The sequence below is a fragment of the Balaenoptera borealis genome (assembly GCF_965194805.1).
Source record: "Balaenoptera borealis genome assembly, chromosome: 20".
Classification (NCBI taxonomy): domain Eukaryota; kingdom Metazoa; phylum Chordata; class Mammalia; order Artiodactyla; family Balaenopteridae; genus Balaenoptera; species Balaenoptera borealis.
The window spans coordinates 46148058-46168388 of NC_138879.1; the positions used below are offsets into that span (position 1 = coordinate 46148058).

Genomic DNA, 20331 nt, shown 5'->3' on the forward strand with positions numbered 1-20331 from the left:
GGCTTTTCCTACCTGCCTTTACTGGGGAAGAACGCCCATCTGCGGGTTGAGGGTTCCTTCTGAACCTGCGTGGGGAGGGCTCTGAAGTAAGAGGATGTCTGGTGGGTCCTGAGCCGAGCGTTGCATTTGTCAGGGCCCCCAGGAGTCTGGTGGTGGCACTTAACAGAGGCTGGGGGGTCTAGCATCCCCACCCATGCAGGAGGCACAGACTGAGCACTTGGTAAAATGTTTCATTCAGTACGTCTTGTTTTCCTCCTAGAGTCAAGGCCACAGCAGAGGGCTGGGGGCAGTGTGTGTGTGTGTGAGTGTGTGTGTGTGTGTGTGTGTGTGTGTGTGTGTGTCTGGGAGAGGGGAGGTGTGAACTTGCTTCCTCATGCCAGTTCTCTGGTTGGTTCTCCTGCGGGAGTGCCGCGAGGAAGCCGTCCTCTCCCCTGCAGATGGAGAGAAGGAAGAGAGCCCTCTGCCATAGACTGCTGGGTGTAGCCCGTGGGTCCGGCTGTACAGCCAACGTTTGTGTATGTCCGTAGAACTGGGGTGACGCCCGTTCAGTTTACCACTCAGGGTGGTGGAGTCAAGTGAGCTGATTAGAGGGAGAAGCGTTGTAATTTTCCCCAGCCAGTCTGGGGAGACCCGTCGAATCGCTACCCCTTTGAGGTGAAGCCCAAGCTCCCCAACATCCCCAAGCATTGCGCTAATACTAAGCACTTTCCCTGCCCTGGGCGGGAAGGGAAACAAAGGGGACACTGCCTGCCGTGCAGCACCACTGTTAGGCCCCCGTCACCCTGGGCCTTCCTTCCAAGGCCAGCTCCTGCTGAGTCCTGTACGAGGCACACAGCCCGGCAGGCGCCAGACGGACGCGAGTGTCCGCAGCGCTTCATTTGTCCAGGACTCCCGCGAGGGGCGGAGTTCCCTCCCCAGTCCCGGCCCAGGCCCAGAGAGGCGGGGTCCGGAGGACCCAAAGCCGGGGCGGCGCGGGAGTGCTTGCGCTCCGCCCCACTTTGCCCTCCCGGCTTGGAGCTTCCCCGGCGCACTGCGCTAGTCCGTGCCGTCCACCAGCTCGCACAGCATGTTCTCCAAAGACGTGATGCGCTGCTCCTGGGCCTGCACCTGCTCGCGCAGGGCCTTGATCTCCTCCAGCAGCGTCTCCAGGGTGTGCTGCTGTTGGACGCAGAGGACGGAAGAGGCGGCGTTGGGCGGCGGGCGGCAGGGGGATGTGAAGATTGGGCTTGGGTGGAGCAGGGCGGGACCTTACCGACAAGGGGGCGTCGCTGGCTGACTGGCTGCGGCGGGGGCCGGGGGGCGGGCGCACGTCCAGGATGTTGCGCTTGGTGACCCGCAGCTCGCGGTGCTTGGGGGGCATGTAACCGTCCCTCAACGAGATGAGCACGGGTTCGGCGTCCTGGCCAGATAGCCATTCATCCGCTTCTAGGGCGGGTTCGGGGCCCGGCGTATCTGGGTAAAGGTCGTCTTGGAACAGGTCTGACTGCAGGGGTAGGGGGACACGAGAACGAGCAGGGTGCCAGGCCTGCTCCGCTCCTTTCCGCCTCGGAGCCCTGCCCAACCCCTCTCCCGGCCACTCACCTTGCGGGGCACAGTCATGATGATGGGTTCACACTTTCTTTCGTGCAACTTGTAGAACCTATAAGGGAGCGGGGATCGGTACCCGCTCAGGCTCCCACTCCCTTAACTTTTGCCCGGGACCAAGGGGTTAGAGGCCAACACTTGCTGAGCGCCTACCATGCATTGCACTTTAAACACCCTCTGATGGGGTGTTTATCATCATTAAGAGATGAAGAAACTTAAGTTCAGAGAATGTCAAGCCTGTAGCGTTGGGGCTGGCACTGGAAACAAGCCCATATGACACCCCCCACCCCTGAAAACCCACTATTTTCCAGAGACTACACTATTGGGGAAGCCCCCGTGTCTTCCCGGATGGGACGTGGGAACAGAGGCAGGTAGGTGAGCGGGAAGGGCAAGGCTGCTGACCGTGCAATCTCGCACTTGCTGACATCCAGTCCCCGCTTGGGCATGAACCCCATGCCCCTCTGCGGCTCCTTGCTGCTGAACGTGTTCAGGTAATGCACGAAAGGTGGCTCCTCGGTAATCTCAAAGTACCGAATGCTGCTGTCGCCCTGCAAAACCAGTCGGTTCGGAGATATGCTGGGCGGGCCCCCGATATCTCGGCCCAGCCCCCTCTTCTCCCCTCCCGGCCGCGAGCACCTTGCCACACAGGTAGACGATGCTGGAGTCGGGATCGTAGAAGGGCAGTAGGACCCCGTTGCTTGTGTCCATCTCCTGCAGTGCCACTGGCTCCTCGAAGTTGTTCTGCCCGAGCACAGGAGGCGTGACCAGCCCTGTCCCGCCCGCCGTGCCACTATGGATGCCCTGAAGCTCCTTTACGCTTCGTGCCCTCCCCAAAGCCCACGCATTCCCAAGGCAACTCTGGTGAAGAGAGCTGCAGACCCCACCCCTGGACACCACTCTCGGTCCCCCGCACCTATACCCCCTGCGCCGCCGCATGCAGTCACCGCAAACCACCCCCAGGGACTCGGCATCACCAGGCGGGGGCGCCAGCGTGGGCTTCTTCAGGCGACGCAGCAAAACTGGGCAGAGGGGTTGGTGTGAGGATGGCAGGCGCTGCAAAGAGGGCAGCAGCCTCCAGCCCTGTCCAGGTGGGCATGCCCTGCGGGTGGGGGGCGCCTGGCCCCTCTCCCGTGATGCCAGTCCCCGGGGCACACACCCCAAGCGTCCAGCTGCGTTACCGGGTCCCACAGGCCCAGCTCTCGCTGGCTCATGCGGGTGAAGCCCGTGGTGAAGATATGACCCTGGCGCGTGAAGATGGCCCGCATGGGCCTCATTCCCTCGTGGGCCGCAAACCTCTCCTGGGGGGAGGGGGAGACAGGGAGAGGCGTCACCCAGCTGCCTGCCCTGAGGAGCCTGGAGGGGCGGGCAACCAACTTGCTGACTTGGGTGTGGGGGGCGGAAACAAAAGGGGTCCTAAATATTCAGTTTCCTGGGGTCTCCTGGCTGGCCCCAGGCCTGGAGAGCGCGGGGCGCGTGCCTCTCTCTGCAGATTCTGAGCCCTTAAGCGCCCTCAGAGCAGGGGATGCCTGCGGGCTTCCCAGGGGAGCAGAGAGGCGCTTCCCAGACGGGAGCTCCCCGCTCCGCTTCAGCTATCTTGGGCGCGGGCCACGGTCTGGGAGAGCGCTCCCAGCTGACCCAGCGAAGGAGCGAGCGCGTGCGCCCGGCGCGGCCTGGCCTACCGGGTCCCAGAGCGCGAGTTGCCGCTCACTCATCCTGCTGAAGCCGGTGCTGAGTAGCTTCCCGTCTGCGGTGAAGACGGCCCGCAGCGGGCGGGCGCCCTCGTGAGGCCGGGCTCGCTCCTGCTCGCGGGGTTAGTGGGTTAGAGTGCCCGCCGCCCCGCCCCGCTCCGCTCCCGCCGCGCTCGCCGCGCGCACTCCGCGCAGACGTGCACGTGCCCCGCGCATCCAGCGCCCCGCCTTAGGTTGAGGCTGGTGAGGCAGGTGCCGCCGCCCTCCCAGGGCACCCAGCTGGGACAAGCAACGCGCGAGGGTTGCCTCCAGTCCCCCGCCCAGCGGGTCAGCTAGGTTGGAAAGGGGCCTGCCCGCGAGCCAGTGTCAGGCTCAGGCGCCGGAAGATGGCGCTGGGTGCCGGCTGGGAGGAGAGGGGTCCGGGGGCGCAGGTTCGGTTCATGCAGGTCTGGTGGGAGGGTAGAGTTTGCAGCTTCTCCCCTCCTCAGTCACAAATCGAGCAGCCCTCCTCTGAGCTTCTGAGATGCAGGGGAGGGGAGGGAACAGGAGCGGGGCTGAGAATTGCGGGCTGGGGGCTTACTTAGGGCAGGGGCTGTGGTTGCAGACACGGCGGGGCAGGGCTGGTGTCTGGGGTTGAGGTGGAGGTGAGAGCTGGGATGAGGGGCTCAGGGGGTTGTGGGTACAGAGGCCTGACAGCTGCTTCCTGGGGTAGGGGTTGGGACGTGGCCAGGCTAGGCACTCACCGCCACCACCTGGCCCTTGCGGGGGTCGATGATGCGCAGGGTCTTGTCCTTGCAGGTGGTGGCTAGCAGCCTCCCGTTGCTGTTCCAGCACACGCTGTGGATGACGTCCGGGTGTATGTCGTCTAGACTCAGAAGCACCTCCCCAGTGCCCACGTTCCAGATGATGATCACATTGTCACCACCTGCCCAGAATGGCCAGGCACCGTCACCTGGCCCTGCCTTTGCCACTCCCCACACCCCCCAATCTATGGTAGGGACCCCTCCCTAGGCCCCCAGACCTGCACTGAGCAGGACGTTCCGGGCAGTGGGGTGCCAGGAGAGGATGCCCACACGTTTGGAGTGGCCCTCGAGTGTGAGGATGGGTTCTGTAATGTTGCGCATAGGGGTATAGTCTGGAATCTGCCACACCTAGATAGAAGGAAAAGGCATAGGGTAGGTGGGATGAGGAGCCCACTTTGTCACTCTGCTCTTCCCTTACTTCCCCCACCCCCCTTCCCCAGGGTCAAGTGCAGGACAAGATGTGATGGTGCCCACATGGGGCAGAAGCAGCTGGGAGCCAGGAGGTGGCACTGTCAGCTTTCCAGAGACCTCCCTACTCACACGAGCAGGGAGACTTCAGAGCACTGCCCCCCTGCTCTTCAGGCCCCAAGGTAGCCATGGCTAAAATTAGTCCTAAGCAGTTCATCCTGGGAGGGGGTGGGCATGTAGCTAAAAATAGCCTGGGAGCTGGACAGGGCAGGGCCCTGGAACTCAGCACCTCCCTCACCACCTTCCACAGCACAGGTGAGGCAGCCCTCCCTGCTTCCCCTGCCCAACAGCCCAGCAGCATCCACCTGGCTCCTACCATGATGGTGGTGTCGTCTGAGGCACTGGCGATGACGTTGTCATTGTGTGGGCACCAGTCGATGTCCAGCACAGGGGCAGTGTGTCCAGTGACCAGTGGGTAGTTCTTATCCACTCGACCTGTCTGCAGGGGTCAGAGAGGGAGATGTGGGGCCACTGTCCTGTGTGTTTTCAGGGGGTGGGGAGTGGATCTGTTTACAGCTCAATTCTCTATTATCTGTTTTCTCTTTGCAGCACCCACCTCCTTTCTGCTCTTCCAACCCCATCCGGCCTACTTCCTCTACTTCACGGAAGACAGAGTTGAAGTCATTTAATATCAAGGAATCAGACACAAGAGACGTAAGATAACTTAACCAAGGACACACAGCAAGATACTGGTAGAGCCAAGACTTGATTTCTTAGTCCAGTGCTCTTCTAAAAACATCTGCTTGGAGGAGACTGTTCTTGGGCCTGTTCCCCCAACTGAAATGTCTATGGGAAGCCCCTGGTGGAATAGGTCAAGGTAAGGTAAGATGCAATGCAGTGCTTGACAGCCCTTTCCTAGCCGCAGTTGGCAGATCTCCCCCTTGTCAATGGCTTTACCTTGGAACCATAAGCAGCAGGCATTCCTTGTGCCTGCCATCTCCCAACCTGAGCTGGGGCTCATCTATTTTTAATCTTTATGGTATGTTTGTGGGGGCTCTGAGGCCTTTGCAGGGGCTGGCATCAACCCAGACCAGGCGGTAGGGGAGAGGGGTGGCTGTATGGCATTGGAATGGCACTTGTACTGGGGGAGGAGGTGGCTCCAGCTGAAATTTGAGCCCAGGGGATGATGTCCTTGGATGGTGTCTGCATTGTGCTGGAGTGAGTCACTGGCTATTGCCAGGCCTCATCCTGACCTTGCCACCTGTGGGGCCTCCCCTAACAAGGTGTAGGAGCCGGAATCCAGGTCAAGGTCATGCCTTGGAGTGGCCATCCTGTGGGTAGAGATTGCTGAGGGGCTTGAGGCTACTCACTAAAGGTGTTGGTCATTGCCTGGCCCCCATCCCTGGAGTAGAGGGGGCTCTGGCCTTATATGTCATGTCCCCCGGCCCTTTGCTCTCATTCTACCTCACTGCAAGATCCAGAATGGGGGAGGTGGCCAAGAACTCTTTGGATAGAGCCTGACCCTGTCTTCAGTGTGCTGCTCCGGGGTGTGTTTTAATCCAAGGGTCACCCTGAGCTGCGTACAAAGATCCTGACACCAAAAACATAAGGGGTGTGGCATCAGGAGAGATAGGAACAGAATCTGGCCAGGTTCTGTCTCCACTGCTTCCCAACTATCCATCACCCGCTCCTGGTCCCTGCTGGGAACAGGGTGCTGCATGGAGAAGGGATGGGCTGTGAGTAGGTGGGGGCCGATGTGATGCTGCTGTTCTAGGAGGGGTGACAGAGCCTCCCAACTGGTCCCTGAGTGATTGGGGAACAGGGAGCAGTCAGTCCACATAGACTGCCCTCCTGACTGAGGAATGGAACTAGGTGAGAACACAGGCTGCTATCAGGAGTCCCCAGGAGTCACAGACAGTGTCCTCCACCTGCTTCCTTCCCCTCATCCCTCACCTTGGCCAGAGGCAGCACGATGAAGGCACCTCCACCTCCAGCTTCCACAATAATGGCCAGGAATTTGGGGTTGACGGCACAGAAGGAGCTGTCCCATGTGACCTTGGACACACGGATGTCCTCGTAGGCCTGGTCAGCCTTTGCCGCCTGTCCAAACACATGGCGGAACTTGCTCTGCCGAACCACTCGCCGGCTCATAGCTGGGGGCAGAGATGGAGGATCTCGGTGCCCAAATTTTGGTCCTTAGTCCCGTAGCTGTGGGAGGGAGGGAGGAAGAGTTGGGGGAGTGGCAAGTGAGAAGGGTTATCTAACCAAGAGTCAGCTATAAATTAATATAGAGTCTGGTCCTAGAAGCAGGGAGTTTTCTTCAAGGTGATGTATGGGAAAGTTCTTTGCTTAGTTCGAGGGGCTAGGATTTGGGGCCTGACTTCTCCTTAGAGAGCCAGGCTTGGGGGACAGTGGAGCCTGACTGGGCCTGAAAGCTTCCTGGAAGTTGAAGTGGTTTTGGAAGGAGCCTCAATGCCAGGCTGCCCTCCCGCTGCCAGCCTTGGATGAGCATCTCTTCACGGAAGTGGTTTATCTCCCAGAGGCACCTCGTCCAGAATCAGAGGCTTTGGCTTAAGGCCATTTGTGGGGCTAGGACTGCAGCCCCTCAAGATCCTAAACTCAGCGTCTGTGGCATAGTTTAGGTGGATGGGGTTTTGCCTTTTTCTAAAAATTTGCCAAGGAGAAGTTCCTCCTGTTAGCTCACCTGAGTTCTTCCTGCTACTGTTTTCATCAGTTTCCTCCCATGCTGTTGGCGGGGGGGTGGGGTACGGGGGGACACAGTGTAAGGTGGATCTCTCCTCCTCCCACTTCTCTCTGCACTGGCTTCTCTAAGAGGCCCTCACCACTGTGTTCTGGCTTTTGCCGGCCATACTTCAGCCCCACTTCTCCTCTGGGTCCTCTCTCCTACTAAATTCTCTTGGGGGTGGGGTCCTCGACCCCCCTCCTCCCGGCTCAGAGCCAGATTATCAGGAGTGGAGTGGGGAGTGCGAGGTGCCTTTTCTCCCGCTTGGGGCTTGCGCTAAGCTCTTCCCCAGGGGACACACCGAGCTCTTCCAAAGCCCCAGCGACTGACTCCAGCCCCTCCCCAGCCCCGGGCATCCCTGTGCCCTTCAAGACGCTTCTGCGGCTCCCGGCCTGAGGCCCAGCCTCCCCGCACCCTTCTCCGGCCTCCTGCCCCGGCACTGCGTTCTTGCGAGACGAGGTGTCTGCGCCCTGCGGGCGGGCGGGCCGCTGTTCGGCCAAATATAGACACCAAGTCCGCCCCGCCCGGGACCGAATTTGGCGGCGGGTGGGGGGGAGGGGGAGCAGACTTCTGTCCCCTCCAGACACCCCGCCCGCTTCACTGGCTGCGGTGGCGGCGGTGGGGGGGGTGGGTACCTGGTCCTGAGCCGGCCGAGGGGCGCTCACGCTGCGACTTCTCTGCGGAGGGGGTTGGGGCTGCGCTGGGGACCAAGGGAGGCGTCAGGGCACCGGAACTGCCTCTCCGGGTGTCCGCGGCGTCTGGGGCCCGGGCGTTCGGCTGCGCGCTCCGGCCGCTGCCTGCGACTCTCGGGGCCGGGCGTCGCTGCAGTCCCAGCTGCCGCTGCCATCAACCTGCGGAGGCGGGCCTAGGGCAGGGGCGGGGTCACAGAGGCCCCGCCCTCTCCAGCGGCGGGAAAGTCGAGCGCTGCAGACTCTGCCCGGCCAGTCCGCGGGCCTTCGAGAAGCGTCAAAAGTAATGTTGCGTGTGTGCGCCGGATGTGCGCGCTCCTCCGCGCTCCGCGCCTAGCGGGTGGGCTGAGGAGGCCCAGGTTCCCGGACCCAGAGCTGGGCGCTGAGAGAGGGAGCCTACGAGGGGGCGCTCTCCCCTCAGAGCCGGCTGCCGAGCAAGATCAGATGCCTTCACGCTGCATTCCTGCTGCAATCACACTCCCAATTTAGACCATACCGGCGGGCCGGGGCTGTGGGACTGCACGTCCAGACACCCCTGAGTACAGGTCCCGGAAGATGCTCTGGGGGCCCTTGGATGAGGGCCTAGGCTGGCCCAGGGCAGCTGTGAGGGTACCCGACAGGGGCCTGTGAATGTTACTATTAATAGCAATAGCGACCACTGTCACTGTACTAGGCACTTAACGCCGTTAGAGAGGATTCCACCGAACAGGGCACAAAGCAGCCTAAAAACCGGTGGTAGGGGTGTGGGAGAATAAAAAGTGAACACCAGGTTCAAGGGAAAGTGGCTGGCACGGGTCTTTTTTTTTTTTTTTAAATAAATTTATTATTTATTTTATTATTATTTTTGGCTACATTGGGTCTTCGTTGGGTGGGCTTTCTCTAGTGGACGCGAGGCATGTGGGATCTTCCCAGACCGGGGCTCAAACCCATGTCCCCTGCATTGGCAGGTGGATTCTTAACCGCTGCACCACCAGGGAAGCCCTGGCCCAGGTCTTTTAGACACTCAGCCTGACTCCTAAAGTCTTGAGGGCCTTGTTTGAATTGGTGCCCGACTGTGTTCCAGGGAAGCCCCTGCCCCCTCCCACTCCCTTCAAGACCCGCGGATCTGAGTATTGACCAGGGTTAAGGAGGAGATAAAAAGAAACCTGATCAAAATGCAGCCAGTGAAGAACAACTAGTCCCTGTAGCTGCTGTCTTTCCAGTGCTCACCCACTGCCTGGATTTCTTCCTTTGGATCATAAGGCCCTGGAGAGAAGCAGGGGACCGGTTATTACTTCTCACTCTCCAGGACACACCTGGAAATCAATGGAACACAGCCTTCCAGAGGGTAAAGATTAGCACTGGGGGTAAAGGGAGGGAAGGTGGTGGGAACCTCAAAGGCCCTCACAAGGCTTGTTTCTCAGGAAGAGTCCAAGTATTCAGTGGCTTGTGGGGATCAGAACCAGAAACTGTTACAGGTGCCCCAGAAATAATTATGGCATTGGTGGGGAGGGCATGAGGGTAGATGAGGAATCTCCCTTTTACCTGAAGATTCCAGGCACATGATTAGGAGGAAAAGACCTGAGTGACTCAGTAGCTCCTTAATAACAATAGCTAGACACTGTACTAAGGGCTTTACACATATTAATTCCATTCTGAAAATAGTCTTCTGAGATGGGTACTATTATTACCCCTATTTTACAGGTGAGGAAACTGAGGCACAAAAAGGTTAAATAGCTTTTGCATCACTCAACTGGTAGGTAGTACAGCTGAGATTCTTACCCAAGAGGTCTGGTGTCTGTGTCCAGCTTTTCAGCACCATGCCTTTTTGTCTCTCCCTGAAGGCCACCTTATCTCACAAGTGCTGATACTGAGAGATATGCTTGTGGCACAGAGGAAAGGATGCCTATACTAATTACAAAACTGGAGTTTCAGCCGTTGCTCAGTCACCCTATTTTTTCAGCTCTTTGGGCTGTAAACTGAAAAGGGCTGGGTCAGGTGCTTTTCAACTCTGCACCACTTGTTGGCAGAGAAGGGATTTGACATGCTGTCTCCTACCCTGAAACGGCATTTTTTCTTCTCCCATCTCCTTTTCTCCTCTTTAAAGAGAGCCGGGTACTCCATTCTAGAGGTAAGGGTCTGGGACTAGGAAGCAGGAATCCTTTCTTTCCCTCCCTCACTCCCTCCCTCCCTTCCTTCCTTCCGTCCATGTTTGGCTGTGTTGGGTCTTTGTTGCTGCACGTGTGTGGTGCGTGGGCTTCTCATTGCGGTGGCTTCTCTTGTTGCAGAGCACGGGCTCTAGGCATGCGGGCTTCAATAGTTGTGGCTCGCGGGCTCTAGAGCGCAGGCTCAGTAGTTGTGGCGCATGGGCTTAGTTGTTCCGCGGTATGTGGGATCTTCCCGGACCAGGGCTCGAACCCGTGTCCCCTGCATTGGCAGGTGGTTTCTTAACCACTGCGCCACCAGGGAAGCCCAGAAGCAGAAATCCTTCAATCCATTCTGCCTTCAGTTCCATCACCTGGGTGTGTGTGTGGGGGTTGCTCTCCAGGTACAAGAGCAGGAACTTACAGGTGTTGTTTAGAGCTGGCATGGCTCAGCCCTGCCCTCTAGGCTTCTTCTGGCTGCCAAGGCCTGGCAGAGCTGGGAGTAGGTGGAGCCAAGGCACAAAGAACCAATCAGTGGAAGAAGCTACTTGGACTTGGTGCTTTCCCTTGCTGTTATCCATTTGAACTGTTAATCTGAATAGCAATCCATAAAAGAAAGGCATAGACTTCATCTTTCATAAAGCCATTTTCTGGAAGAGGTGGCCTGGCAACTTAGACATGATTTAGTCCATTTGCTTTGGCTAGAAAGCCATGACTGATCAGGGTCAGGGACTCCAGGCACCCCTAGAATATTTTGTGAAATGACCTTGCCTTCACCATCGTGCACTCTGGCACTCCAGCCAGAGACCAGTGGTGTGCCCACCTCATTTGATATGGACGATTCAGACTGAAGCAGGCTGACTTAATTTTAGTTCAAGGCAGTGTTTTCTCTGGAAACTGAGCTTTCCCTAGATAGTAGGGCTGCTTTATATGTGATGAATGGCACCACTAAATATCTCATGATGGCTCTGTGGAGGGGTGGGAGAAGTGGAGACCCCTCCCCCCCAGCCTGTTTTTGTTTGTTTGTTTTTGGTTTTGGCCATGCCTCAGGGCTTGCGGGATCTTAGTTCCCTGACCAGGGATTGAACCCCTGCCCTCGGCAGTGAAAGCACGGAGTCCTAACCACTGGACCGCCAGGGAATCCGCACCGCCCCCTCGCGCCCGTTTTAGGGAACTGCTCTTTGGCCCCATCTCTCTTCCTCTACCACTGACATCAAGTGCTTCTCTTCTCTTCTAATGATGGGAGAGGGTTAAATCTTTTACTTCTTTGCAAAGTCATGTCCTGTTTCTAGAAACCTTTCAGTGAGCTGAGGTGCCCTGTGCCGAAAGCTTGTGAACTCTATCTTGCTAATGTCCAGAGAAGTCACCTACCCAAGAAATCCAGTCTCTGCTGGGGCACGTCACGGCAGCTGTCCCAGAACACTTTGTACCACAGATGGTGGCGGAATTTTGGTCTCTTTGCTTATTCATTCTCCTAACATTCAGGTGGTGGCTTTGGCAAGAGCCTCTTTGACCAGGCAAGTTCCCAGCGTGGTCACTTGATTGGAGCCACACTGTCTGAAATAATCTTTAGTGATCTCATTTTCCATCCAGTCTTTATTTTGTGAGAGGTAGAAAGTTATATTTTTTCCCAGAGCTCAGTTCTCTCATAAGGGAGGGAGATCAATCAATGAGAATTGCATCATGTTTACCATCAGTGTTCTCTTCCAATCCCTCCACCTTCTCAGCAACCCCCTTTTGTTGCAGTTGATCAAGTACACGTTTCATCTTCAAAATAAAAATTTATTCAATCTGTAACAAGAACATTGAATCTGCACATTTGCGCACAAGTTCACATTTAAAAACAGCGGAGCACATCAGTAATAAAAAAACCTATGATACAAGTGGAACATCCCAACCACCAGGAAGATTAAGGAAGGAGATGAGACCACTCTTTATATTCTGCTTCAAATGCCTCAAAAAGGTCCCAGAGATTCCACGGAGCACCTGCTTTAATAAAATGTGAGCATAAAAGTTTGGGGTGGCCTGGGGCAAAGGTAACAGTCAGTGGGAGAGTCTTTTGGACTTGTTTTCTACATTTAGAACAAGTCCTACAAAATTAAAGTAGAAAGAAAGAAAGAAAAGGCACCTTAAGCTATGCCAAGCAAACCAAATTCCAATAAAACATAAAAACCAAACAGTTCCCTGTGGATTTACTGATTGGGAAACATTTCAGGGCCAGCTACCCAGCTTCCAGACTGGGTCATCAGCTTGAGTTAAGCCCTGGGTATTAGCTCTCCATGTGTGCATAGGATGCTGCCACCAGTGTTGCTGTGAGGACACAGATGGCAGCACTAGTCATACACCCCTTGGGACATCTTCAAGCCGATGAGGGATGATTCCAGTTTAGAAATCCTGTCCCAGATCTCTGGGGCACTGAGAAAATGAGGCTGGTTCTCTTTTCATAGCAGGAGCCAGGCGCAGGCACCCTCCACTTCCAGGCCAGAAAAGTACAGAAGCACCTTGCAATAGCTCTCCATGGCATCAAGGGACCCCAAGCCCTGGAGAAGGGTTAGGAGTGTGCAGCTTCCTGCTTTGGTGGCAGGAGGCTTTTTCCTGATATAGCCGTCGGATGAGTCGCGGCAGCAAATACATTTATGCCTAATACATACCTTAATCTTTTAGTTTGGAAGGGAAAACAAATCCAAGATGTTTTTAAGTTGGATTGGTGCTGAAATAGCTAAAATTTCATCTCATCTACCATCAAAAAGCAAAACAAAATTAGACAAAAACGACACTAGCCATTCACCATTACAACCATCACTATAAGACACACCATCACTGAGGAAATTATGAATATTTCCATACAGAGTGTTGGATGGGAGTGCAAGACACAGATGGAAGTCAGCTCCAGGTTTTCCCCACTTACCCATGGGGGCTGACCATAAGGCTGACCTTGCTCAGTGTGAGGACTCACAGGATGGCCAGGGCTGGGTGCCTGGAGAAGGAGGAATCTGAGCGGCCATCAAGATGATGCACGTTTTAATATTCACAATGTAAACAAAATATCCACAAACAGTTCAAAAAAGCCAAAGAATGGCTTTATTTTAAAAATTTTAAATGCCCTTGAAAGAGACCCTTTTTGCATAATGCTTTCTTAAAAAAAAAAAAAAAAAAAAAGAGAGAGAGAGAGAGAAACAATTCCCACAAAAACATCTTTACCAAACATGGCTAGATCACTTCAGAACTGAAATCCTCAGATGGACCAAATGAAGATTTCTGTGAGCTGCTATGTCTCAGAAGCTTCAGATCTATCCAAGAGCATCTGTCTGGGGCCCTTTAGCAGGAGGGGACCTCAGAGCCTGGGCTGTCATCCTCAGGCTGTCCTTGGGGCTCTTGGTAGCTCCCAAAATGAGAAAGAGGAAATACCAGTTGGGATAAAGGTACAGAACCAGGAAAATGCTAGATAAAGAGCCTGAAGAGGCTGAGATGTTAGGAATGATCCTAAACATTCGGAATCTGAAAGGCAACCAAAATGAGGAGAGATGAGTATTACTACACTACGGTACTGTGTATCTGCTATAGTACAAACTACTCCTAAGTGTTTCTAAAATCAAAAAAGGGGTTTCTCTCCTTCCTACTGACCAGGTAACCATCCAGATTACAGCTCAAAATCTGTGTGCTCCTGGGGCTTTTACCCCATGCACCACAGTGTTACTTTTTACACACACACACACACACACACACGTACACCCCTCTAGAATAATTTTGAGTCAGACTATGGTGGTTTTCAAAATAAAGAGAGGCACTGAGCGAGAGGTCCAAACTTTTCCTACTCATCTCTGTCAATCTACCAGACCTGCTGTTTCGGGTCTGGCTTTTCCATGAACAGGAAAGGGAAATAGGCCACCTGAGATTATCCGTTTGAAGAGAATAAAGTTTAGAAAGTTCTTGATAGGCCATCATGTACTTCCCCCGGACAGTGCTCAGCTACATAAATAGCACAAGAACACTCAGTTTTGGGAGTCTGAGGGCTGGCAAAACCCTATGGCATGGTTGAATTACAGACCTTATATAGCGAATGTTTATTTAGGCAGGTAAATTAAATGATAAAAAGTATAATTATTAAAAAAAAAAAAGGCAGAGCAAGACCTCCTCTACTCTTTAAAAAAAAAAAAGGTTTTGTTTTTCTTCACAGCGTTTGAGGTTTCCCCACTCCCAATCTTTGTTGTTCTTTAATGCAGTGAGAGTGAGCATTAAACACAGTGGCCGGGAGAAGAGAGAACAGTGCAATACTGTCGACCCTGTGTGTACTTCTTAATATGAGGGATGTCACCATCTCAAGGGATTAACTGAGTGGACACTACTCTCTTAACCTCCATGCAAAGCCTCCTCTTCCCACCCCTGCCACAGTTTCCTGTCCTTTCGCCAACATATTGGTGATGGAACTGCCTCAACAAGAAAGGGCAGTTTAGATGGATGAGCCCTGGAAATTCATAACCCTGTCCCGCAAGCCTCCTCACACTGGAACGTGCCACCTAGTAAAACATTTTACAACACATTAAATATCCTGGAGTCACAAAGCTGTGTGGATGACACATTTGAACATTTAAGGAAACTATTTAGGGACAGCACAGGCACATATCATTACTACACCATAAAAACACTTAGAGCAGGTTTCTTTCCAATCTGCCTCCTGGCAGTGATGTCAGACCCAACCGGGTCTGATGTCAGACCTCCACCCGGCAACTGGATTCACAGCTCCTCTTGAACACCTACGAGTGGCCTCAGTCCACCTTTGCTCTCTCCTTTGGGTCACCGTACCACCTGTCCTCATCGAACTCTGGCCTCTGACATCACCTTGACAGTCTGTGCATCTGTTTTTTCCTCTCAGTACTGTGATGAACCCAAAACCTGAATCTTAGGTCTGTGCTCGGTCAACCTCTCAGCAATGTGGACAACCACCAAAGCAAACAGGAAGCAAATCTGCAAACCTCTTCAGTTTTGATGAGCTGCAGTGGGTGTTCCATTCCAAGCTAAATATGTTTTCTGTGAGAAGCTGAAACAGGCTTGTTTACGGCAGGTGCTCCTGTGTCACGGACCTCCACAACAGCAGCAAAGCAACAGCATCCTAAACGCGGTCATTAAGGGTGCCTGCCCTTGGCCGAGGCCTCCCTGCAGCCCTTCAGCCTAATCCATTAGGAGCTTCCACCCTGGGCAGCAGTAACACTCACATATACTCCCTGGCTCTGGTTCAGCTAGTGGCAAACAACATTCTGGGATTTCAGTCTCAAAGAGAAATCAGCCTTCAGTCAAACTGTGATCTAATGGGAGCCTTTAGGGGTTTCTCTGAGGAGGAAGTTACTAACGCAGAATTTGGCAGGAGCTGGTGATTAGAAGTCTCCATTTAAAAAAAAACCACCATCAATATATGCTCTGCAGATTCCTACATACACCCATCAGTCTTATTTCTGTGGTGTCCGTATGTTTTCCAGTTGCAGCTTTACTATTTCTTAAAATGGATAAATCAAAAAGACCCTACAACATACAACATTAACAACAAAACAATGTAAGAAAGTGACAACATTATGTACATAAGTACTGTGTATAAACTAGAGAAATGACAAATCTTCCAGGAAAAGGAAAAAAAAAAACTTACGTCAAGTGTTAACAGTGATAATATTAAAAAGAAAACATTGCATTCAATGGAGGTTATACATATGTAATGTAACAATTCAAATACCTACAAAATTAAAAAAAATAGGCAGCACTGGGAGAAACAGCATGAGGGAGGAAAATAAACTGGAAAAAATATGGCCATTAAACTTAGAAGGCCCACAGAATTATTCAAGTAACGAAAGGGTTAAAACCCTACATATGTATTCATTTTACAAGAACACACTGACTTTTAATTGCTGTTTTTCAAACTTGTCCCTATTGTGATTTAGTTGGGAGAATGCTGCAGGGCACATTTCCAGGGCATGGGGGGGGTGGGGTAGGATGACCACCTGTGTGGAGCCCATCCACCTGGAAGATACTGGGCGGTGGTGGCCTCTCCACCCCCAATTTCACCTCCTCCTCTTCTGCTTTCCTCTAGAGAGGACCTCTTGGATTTCCTTTGGAGTTCATTTTAAATTTAATAAAATTATTTGCTTGGGGTAAAAAAGTATTTGCTTGATAAGTTTACAAAGCCAGCCATTATCATGCCTTTTTGTAATGATACACTCTGGAGACCAGGAGAAATGAATTGTGGAAGACCCTCTTTGAAAGCAAAGCAGAACCTGCCCATTTCGGGAACTCCAAGGGGCTGGGGCTGGGGCTGGAGACCAAGTCTGAGAGCATGCTGACGTTGGGCTGCCCCCTTCAGTGAATCCAATGCATCAGGTCTGGAGACCTAACCATCATCACACAGGCCTGGGGCAGCATTTCCAATTTCCAGCTTCAACCCCACCTTCCCCATCTGCTTCCTTCCTCAATCAAGCAAGCATGCCTTCCCTCGGGGGGCAAAATGAGGAGCAGGTGGCAGTAGATTGAAAAACAGCAACTTGCCTTTGATAAAGGTGTTCTTTGAAAATGAGTATTTTTTGAGGTTTGCATTTTCCAAAAATAAAAAATGATAAAATGGTCTTGCCGTCCAAATCAAACTCTCTCTCTCTCTCACACACACAGAGGAAATAAACCAAACCCTGCATGCGCCAGGAACAGTAAAATGACCAAAATATTATAAAATTAACCATAAAGTGCATGTTCCTTACATATTACACCTGCCCCTTTTACAAACATTTCTTTCAGAAAGTCACAGGTATAGGCTCAGAATCACATGGTATTATAGAAGGGGTTGGTTGTCCGTTTTTTATCATTTGCTTTTCTCAGTCTCCTTAGGGGGTGAGTTCTGCCGTGCTGCTGACGGGGCACTACAGCCAGCCCTGGAGCTGGGCCTGCACCCTGCAGTCCCTGGGTCTGTACCAAAGGAAGGCCTCCTTCAGAACTAGTCAATTCAGGGCCTGCCCTGGGGAGCAAACACTGCTGACTGGAACCAAATTCTTTGGCATACTGTACAAGGGGCCTCTGCACTGGCTTGCTCTGTGCGATACACTCTGTTGTTTTGAGTTGCTCTATGAAATACTTGGTGGGCTCTAGGTTCTGGGGAGCATCTGGGTTTTCTGGGGGCTCCTGGGCCTCCATTCCCGAGCCCGTTCTGATGAAGGGCTGAAGCAGTTTGAGATGAGGGGACTCAGAGCAGACAGGCCCCCTCTCCGGTAAACAGTCTTTACAGAGGTCCAAGTAACCTAACTTGGCGAGGGAAGCTGAACGCCTCATTTGCGATGGTTTGGGGAGCCCTACCTGAGAAATCGCTTGGGACTCGATTTCTTTAGCGCCCTCCTTCACCCCACTGGGGCTATGACTGAGACCCTTTATACCGTCACTACTAGAGCTGTGTGGGAGCTGACAGGCTACAGGTGATGGGTCCAGTTTTTCTTGTTGCTCCCCAACACTGTCACCGAGTTTGCTAATTAAACACAGGTCTTCGCTACTTAACTGGGAGCCCTGATATGGCACTTCACTGCCCCTGGAGAGGGGGCCCTCCTGACTTTCTTCCCAGCTGCCCCTCTCTGCAGAGGGCTCATTGTCTGTGGTGCTGCTTTGCCCTGTGAAGCCTTCCAGGTGAACCACCGCCTGGGGATGCAGGTAAGCCAAGCTGGCACCAAGTACGTGGGTTGAGTGACGGACAAAAGGTGCTGCTGTCTCCAGGGCAGCTGCTGGGCTGTTGCCCCAGTCTTCAGGGCTGCTCAGGGTGGGGGCTGGGTGGGCGGGCCTGCCGTGCTCATGCTCGGGAGAGGAAGAATGAGGCAGAGGTAGCGCTCTGGGGTGCAGAGAAGCCTGGTCGGGGCTCAGTGTCCGGTTCAGATTTTCATCCAGTGCACAGAGGACAGTGATGGACTCCTCCACTTTCACTTTCCTCAGTCCCTGCTCCCCACTCTTTTCACCGGTGGCTGTTTCCCCCTCTGGCCCGTGATCGGGTGTCGTGACTGTGTGGGTGTATTCAATGATTTCTATCTTCTTGGGAAGAGGCAGAGGGACTGCTGGTGTCTCAGGTCCCTGGCATGAGACCGAAGTCCTCTGCTCCTTCAGGACTCCTTCCTGCTGTGTTCTGGGACCTGACCCTGGGCACTTCTGAGGAGCTGGCAACGGGTGAGACTCCAGCAGCTCGGGTGCTGGAACGATGGCATGCTGCTCAGAATGGGGTAGGGAGCCAGCCTCAGACCCACTGCATTTCCCTTTGCCCTTGCTCATCTCTGGTTCCTTGGGGACAAATGAATGTTCTAGGGTGGCTTCATCACTCTTCCCTTTTGGTGCTAGATCTGCCACAGAAGAAGAATCATTCTTGGAATTCTTACGAGTGGACGACGAAGTACAAGCAGCGGCAGCACCGTGGTGCTCTTGCTCCTGCCGCAAGCGCTCCTCAAACTCCAAGGTGGCTCGCCTCACGGACCCGGGGTACCACTTGGCACCCGGGGGCATCCCTGGGCCCCAGAGCTCTTGTTCCCCCTCAGCTGGTTCCTCTTCTTCCAACTCTGTGGTGGATGAGTGTGCCACTGGGCACCCTTCTGGCTCCCACTTCCCTGAGTCTTTGGCTAGTTCAGGCTGGGCTGTGCAGGAACCTTCACTCTGCTCCAGATTTCCAGGTTTGTTCTCTGCGGCTTGGACCCTCTCAAGGGGCAGCTCATGGACGATGTGCTTCTTTGGTGTATGGCATGGAATGGATAGGATGTCGCCTTTCACTTGAATCTGTCCAACTCCTTGACTGATGGATTCAATCTCAGTGACGATTTCTTTGACTGAAATTGCATTTTCTGAGTGAGACTGCATGAAGATGTCTGGGCTGACCAGTTCTGAGATTGCCTAAGAAGAGAAAACAGTGAGATGGTTATGGCAAACTGTAATCTAATTGAAAATGCCAGAGTTTTTGCTTACTAATCCTCTGATCCAGGAGAACCTTCTGGCTCTCTGAGGACACAAATCATGGAGTGCCTGGGACCGTCCTCTGCCTGGGGTTGTATTCTGTTTTTGTTGTACAAGAAAAAACCAGATTCATCAAAGGCAGAGATACAAAATTAGTCATAGGTTGTGTCACTGTCTACTAAACTTTTGTTCTGTTGACTCAAATAGGATTCTAATGCAGTATCTTGCTCCAAAAGTAAACAGCAAGTAGCCTTGGAGGCTCCTATAATCCTTATTTTCCTAAGACCATGAGCCTTCAGGATTTAGGCCATACTGGGGTAAATGAAACCTTTCCTCTCTAGCCTATCCCCTTCCAGTTTGATCCTAACTTGGTTCAAGGGGAGGAGTTCCATTGAAGGGCTCAGTGGCCACCTTAAATATGCCCAGTGTTAGAGGAAGCTGGATATCTGATTTGGAGACTCACTGCTCTCTTCTGTCCTTTGTCTTGACAGCTTTTGTCCACATCCTCCCACTGCTCCTCCCAGCAGCCGCATCCCAGCACATGGGGGCACTCTATATCTGACTGCACAGTTCCTATGTTTCACATGGCTTCTTCCTTGGCTTATGCAGCCACGTGCCTGAGCAAACTTAGAAACTGCGAATCTGACATTTTAGTGTTCCACCAGTTACATATTCCCAGATGGATTTAGAACAAGGCCAAAGAAAACTGGCCAATGCAAAATCAAGTCCTACTGTAAAAAAATAAGAATTTCAAAATTTAGAAATGGTCCTTGGACATCTCTTAAAGCAACATCATTATGACCATCAATCTACTTTGTTAACATTTTTATAAACCTTCAAGGTACAGTATTTCCCTAGGAATTGTTCTTGTCTTTCTCCTTCAAAAAGAGTCAGAGCTAGTACAAACTAACAAGATCAGTTATGCCTTTGGGAGAAATCTGCTGGGACATCAGGCAGAGGCAAACTTGCCAAGGCTGGGAGAGAAGCCACAGCGGGCCCAGTGTGTGCATAGGCTGTGGAGAGAGTGCTCATATGACCAGAACTTTGCAGAAAAGCTATTTCTGTCAGAGCCACTACATCCATTAGTCCAAAGGAGAGCTCAGGCATTCTGATTTTCCCGGTAGAAACGAAATAGAGGCATAGCTTTTGGGGAGGGAAGACAGAAGCAGAGGCAACAACTGCCCTGGGGTAGTTAAGAAGAGAGAGAACAGATGAGGAGTGAACGAGGTGGTAAATATAAGTAGACAGCAATCAGGAGATGTCAAGAATCTAGTCAGCTCCACTGAAATCGTGAAATGACTTCATTTATGTTAGAGTAAATCTGTCCCCACTTGCTTCCCAATTATTGTA

The 20331-nt window shown here is 53.0% G+C and overlaps 2 protein-coding genes across 18 annotated transcripts in view; both read right to left on the reverse strand.

Moving 5' to 3' along the window:
* Position 1: 1 nt before the first annotated feature.
* On the reverse strand, positions 2-8093 carry CORO6 (coronin 6). 2 transcript variants are annotated; one of them, XM_082371875.1, is made up of 12 exons: positions 7862-8093; positions 6437-6691; positions 4860-4982; positions 4294-4423; positions 4016-4197; positions 3264-3383; positions 2763-2882; positions 2221-2325; positions 1987-2132; positions 1582-1639; positions 1253-1483; positions 2-1158 (listed from the first exon to the last, which is right to left on the reverse strand). In XM_082371875.1, the coding sequence occupies exons 2-12, from the start codon at positions 6632-6634 to the stop codon at positions 1036-1038; spliced, it is 1536 nt and encodes a 511-aa protein (XP_082228001.1). In that variant the 5' UTR covers positions 6635-6691; positions 7862-8093; the 3' UTR covers positions 2-1035. The 2 variants fall into 2 exon arrangements, with proteins under 2 accessions (XP_082228001.1, XP_082228000.1); XM_082371874.1 differs by lacking the exon at positions 3264-3383 and having other exon boundaries at positions 7862-8091.
* A 3706-nt stretch (positions 8094-11799) lies between these two features.
* Positions 11800-20331, reverse strand: part of SSH2 (slingshot protein phosphatase 2) — a 246257-nt gene continuing 237725 nt past the window's right edge. For all 16 annotated transcript variants that reach the window (XM_082371839.1, XM_082371844.1, XM_082371840.1 and 13 more), the window contains one exon: positions 11800-18921. In XM_082371839.1, coding sequence (XP_082227965.1) covers positions 16834-18921 — 2088 coding nt within the window. In that variant the 3' untranslated portion in view covers positions 11800-16833. The remainder of the gene's footprint in view (positions 18922-20331) is intronic.

Bases quoted from the DNA above. Each gene is read 5' to 3' on its own strand.
- CORO6 (XM_082371875.1), bottom strand. From the start codon at position 6,634: ATGAGCCGGCGAGTGGTTCGGCAGAGCAAGTTCCGCCATGTGTTTGGA. The intron at 4,424-4,859 runs GTAGGAGCCAGG...CCTTCTATCTAG, and splicing joins CAGACGACACCACCATCATG to GTGTGGCAGATTCCAGACTA. The intron at 2,326-2,762 runs GTAACGCAGCTG...GTGCTCGGGCAG, and splicing joins AGCTGGGCCTGTGGGACCCG to AACAACTTCGAGGAGCCAGT.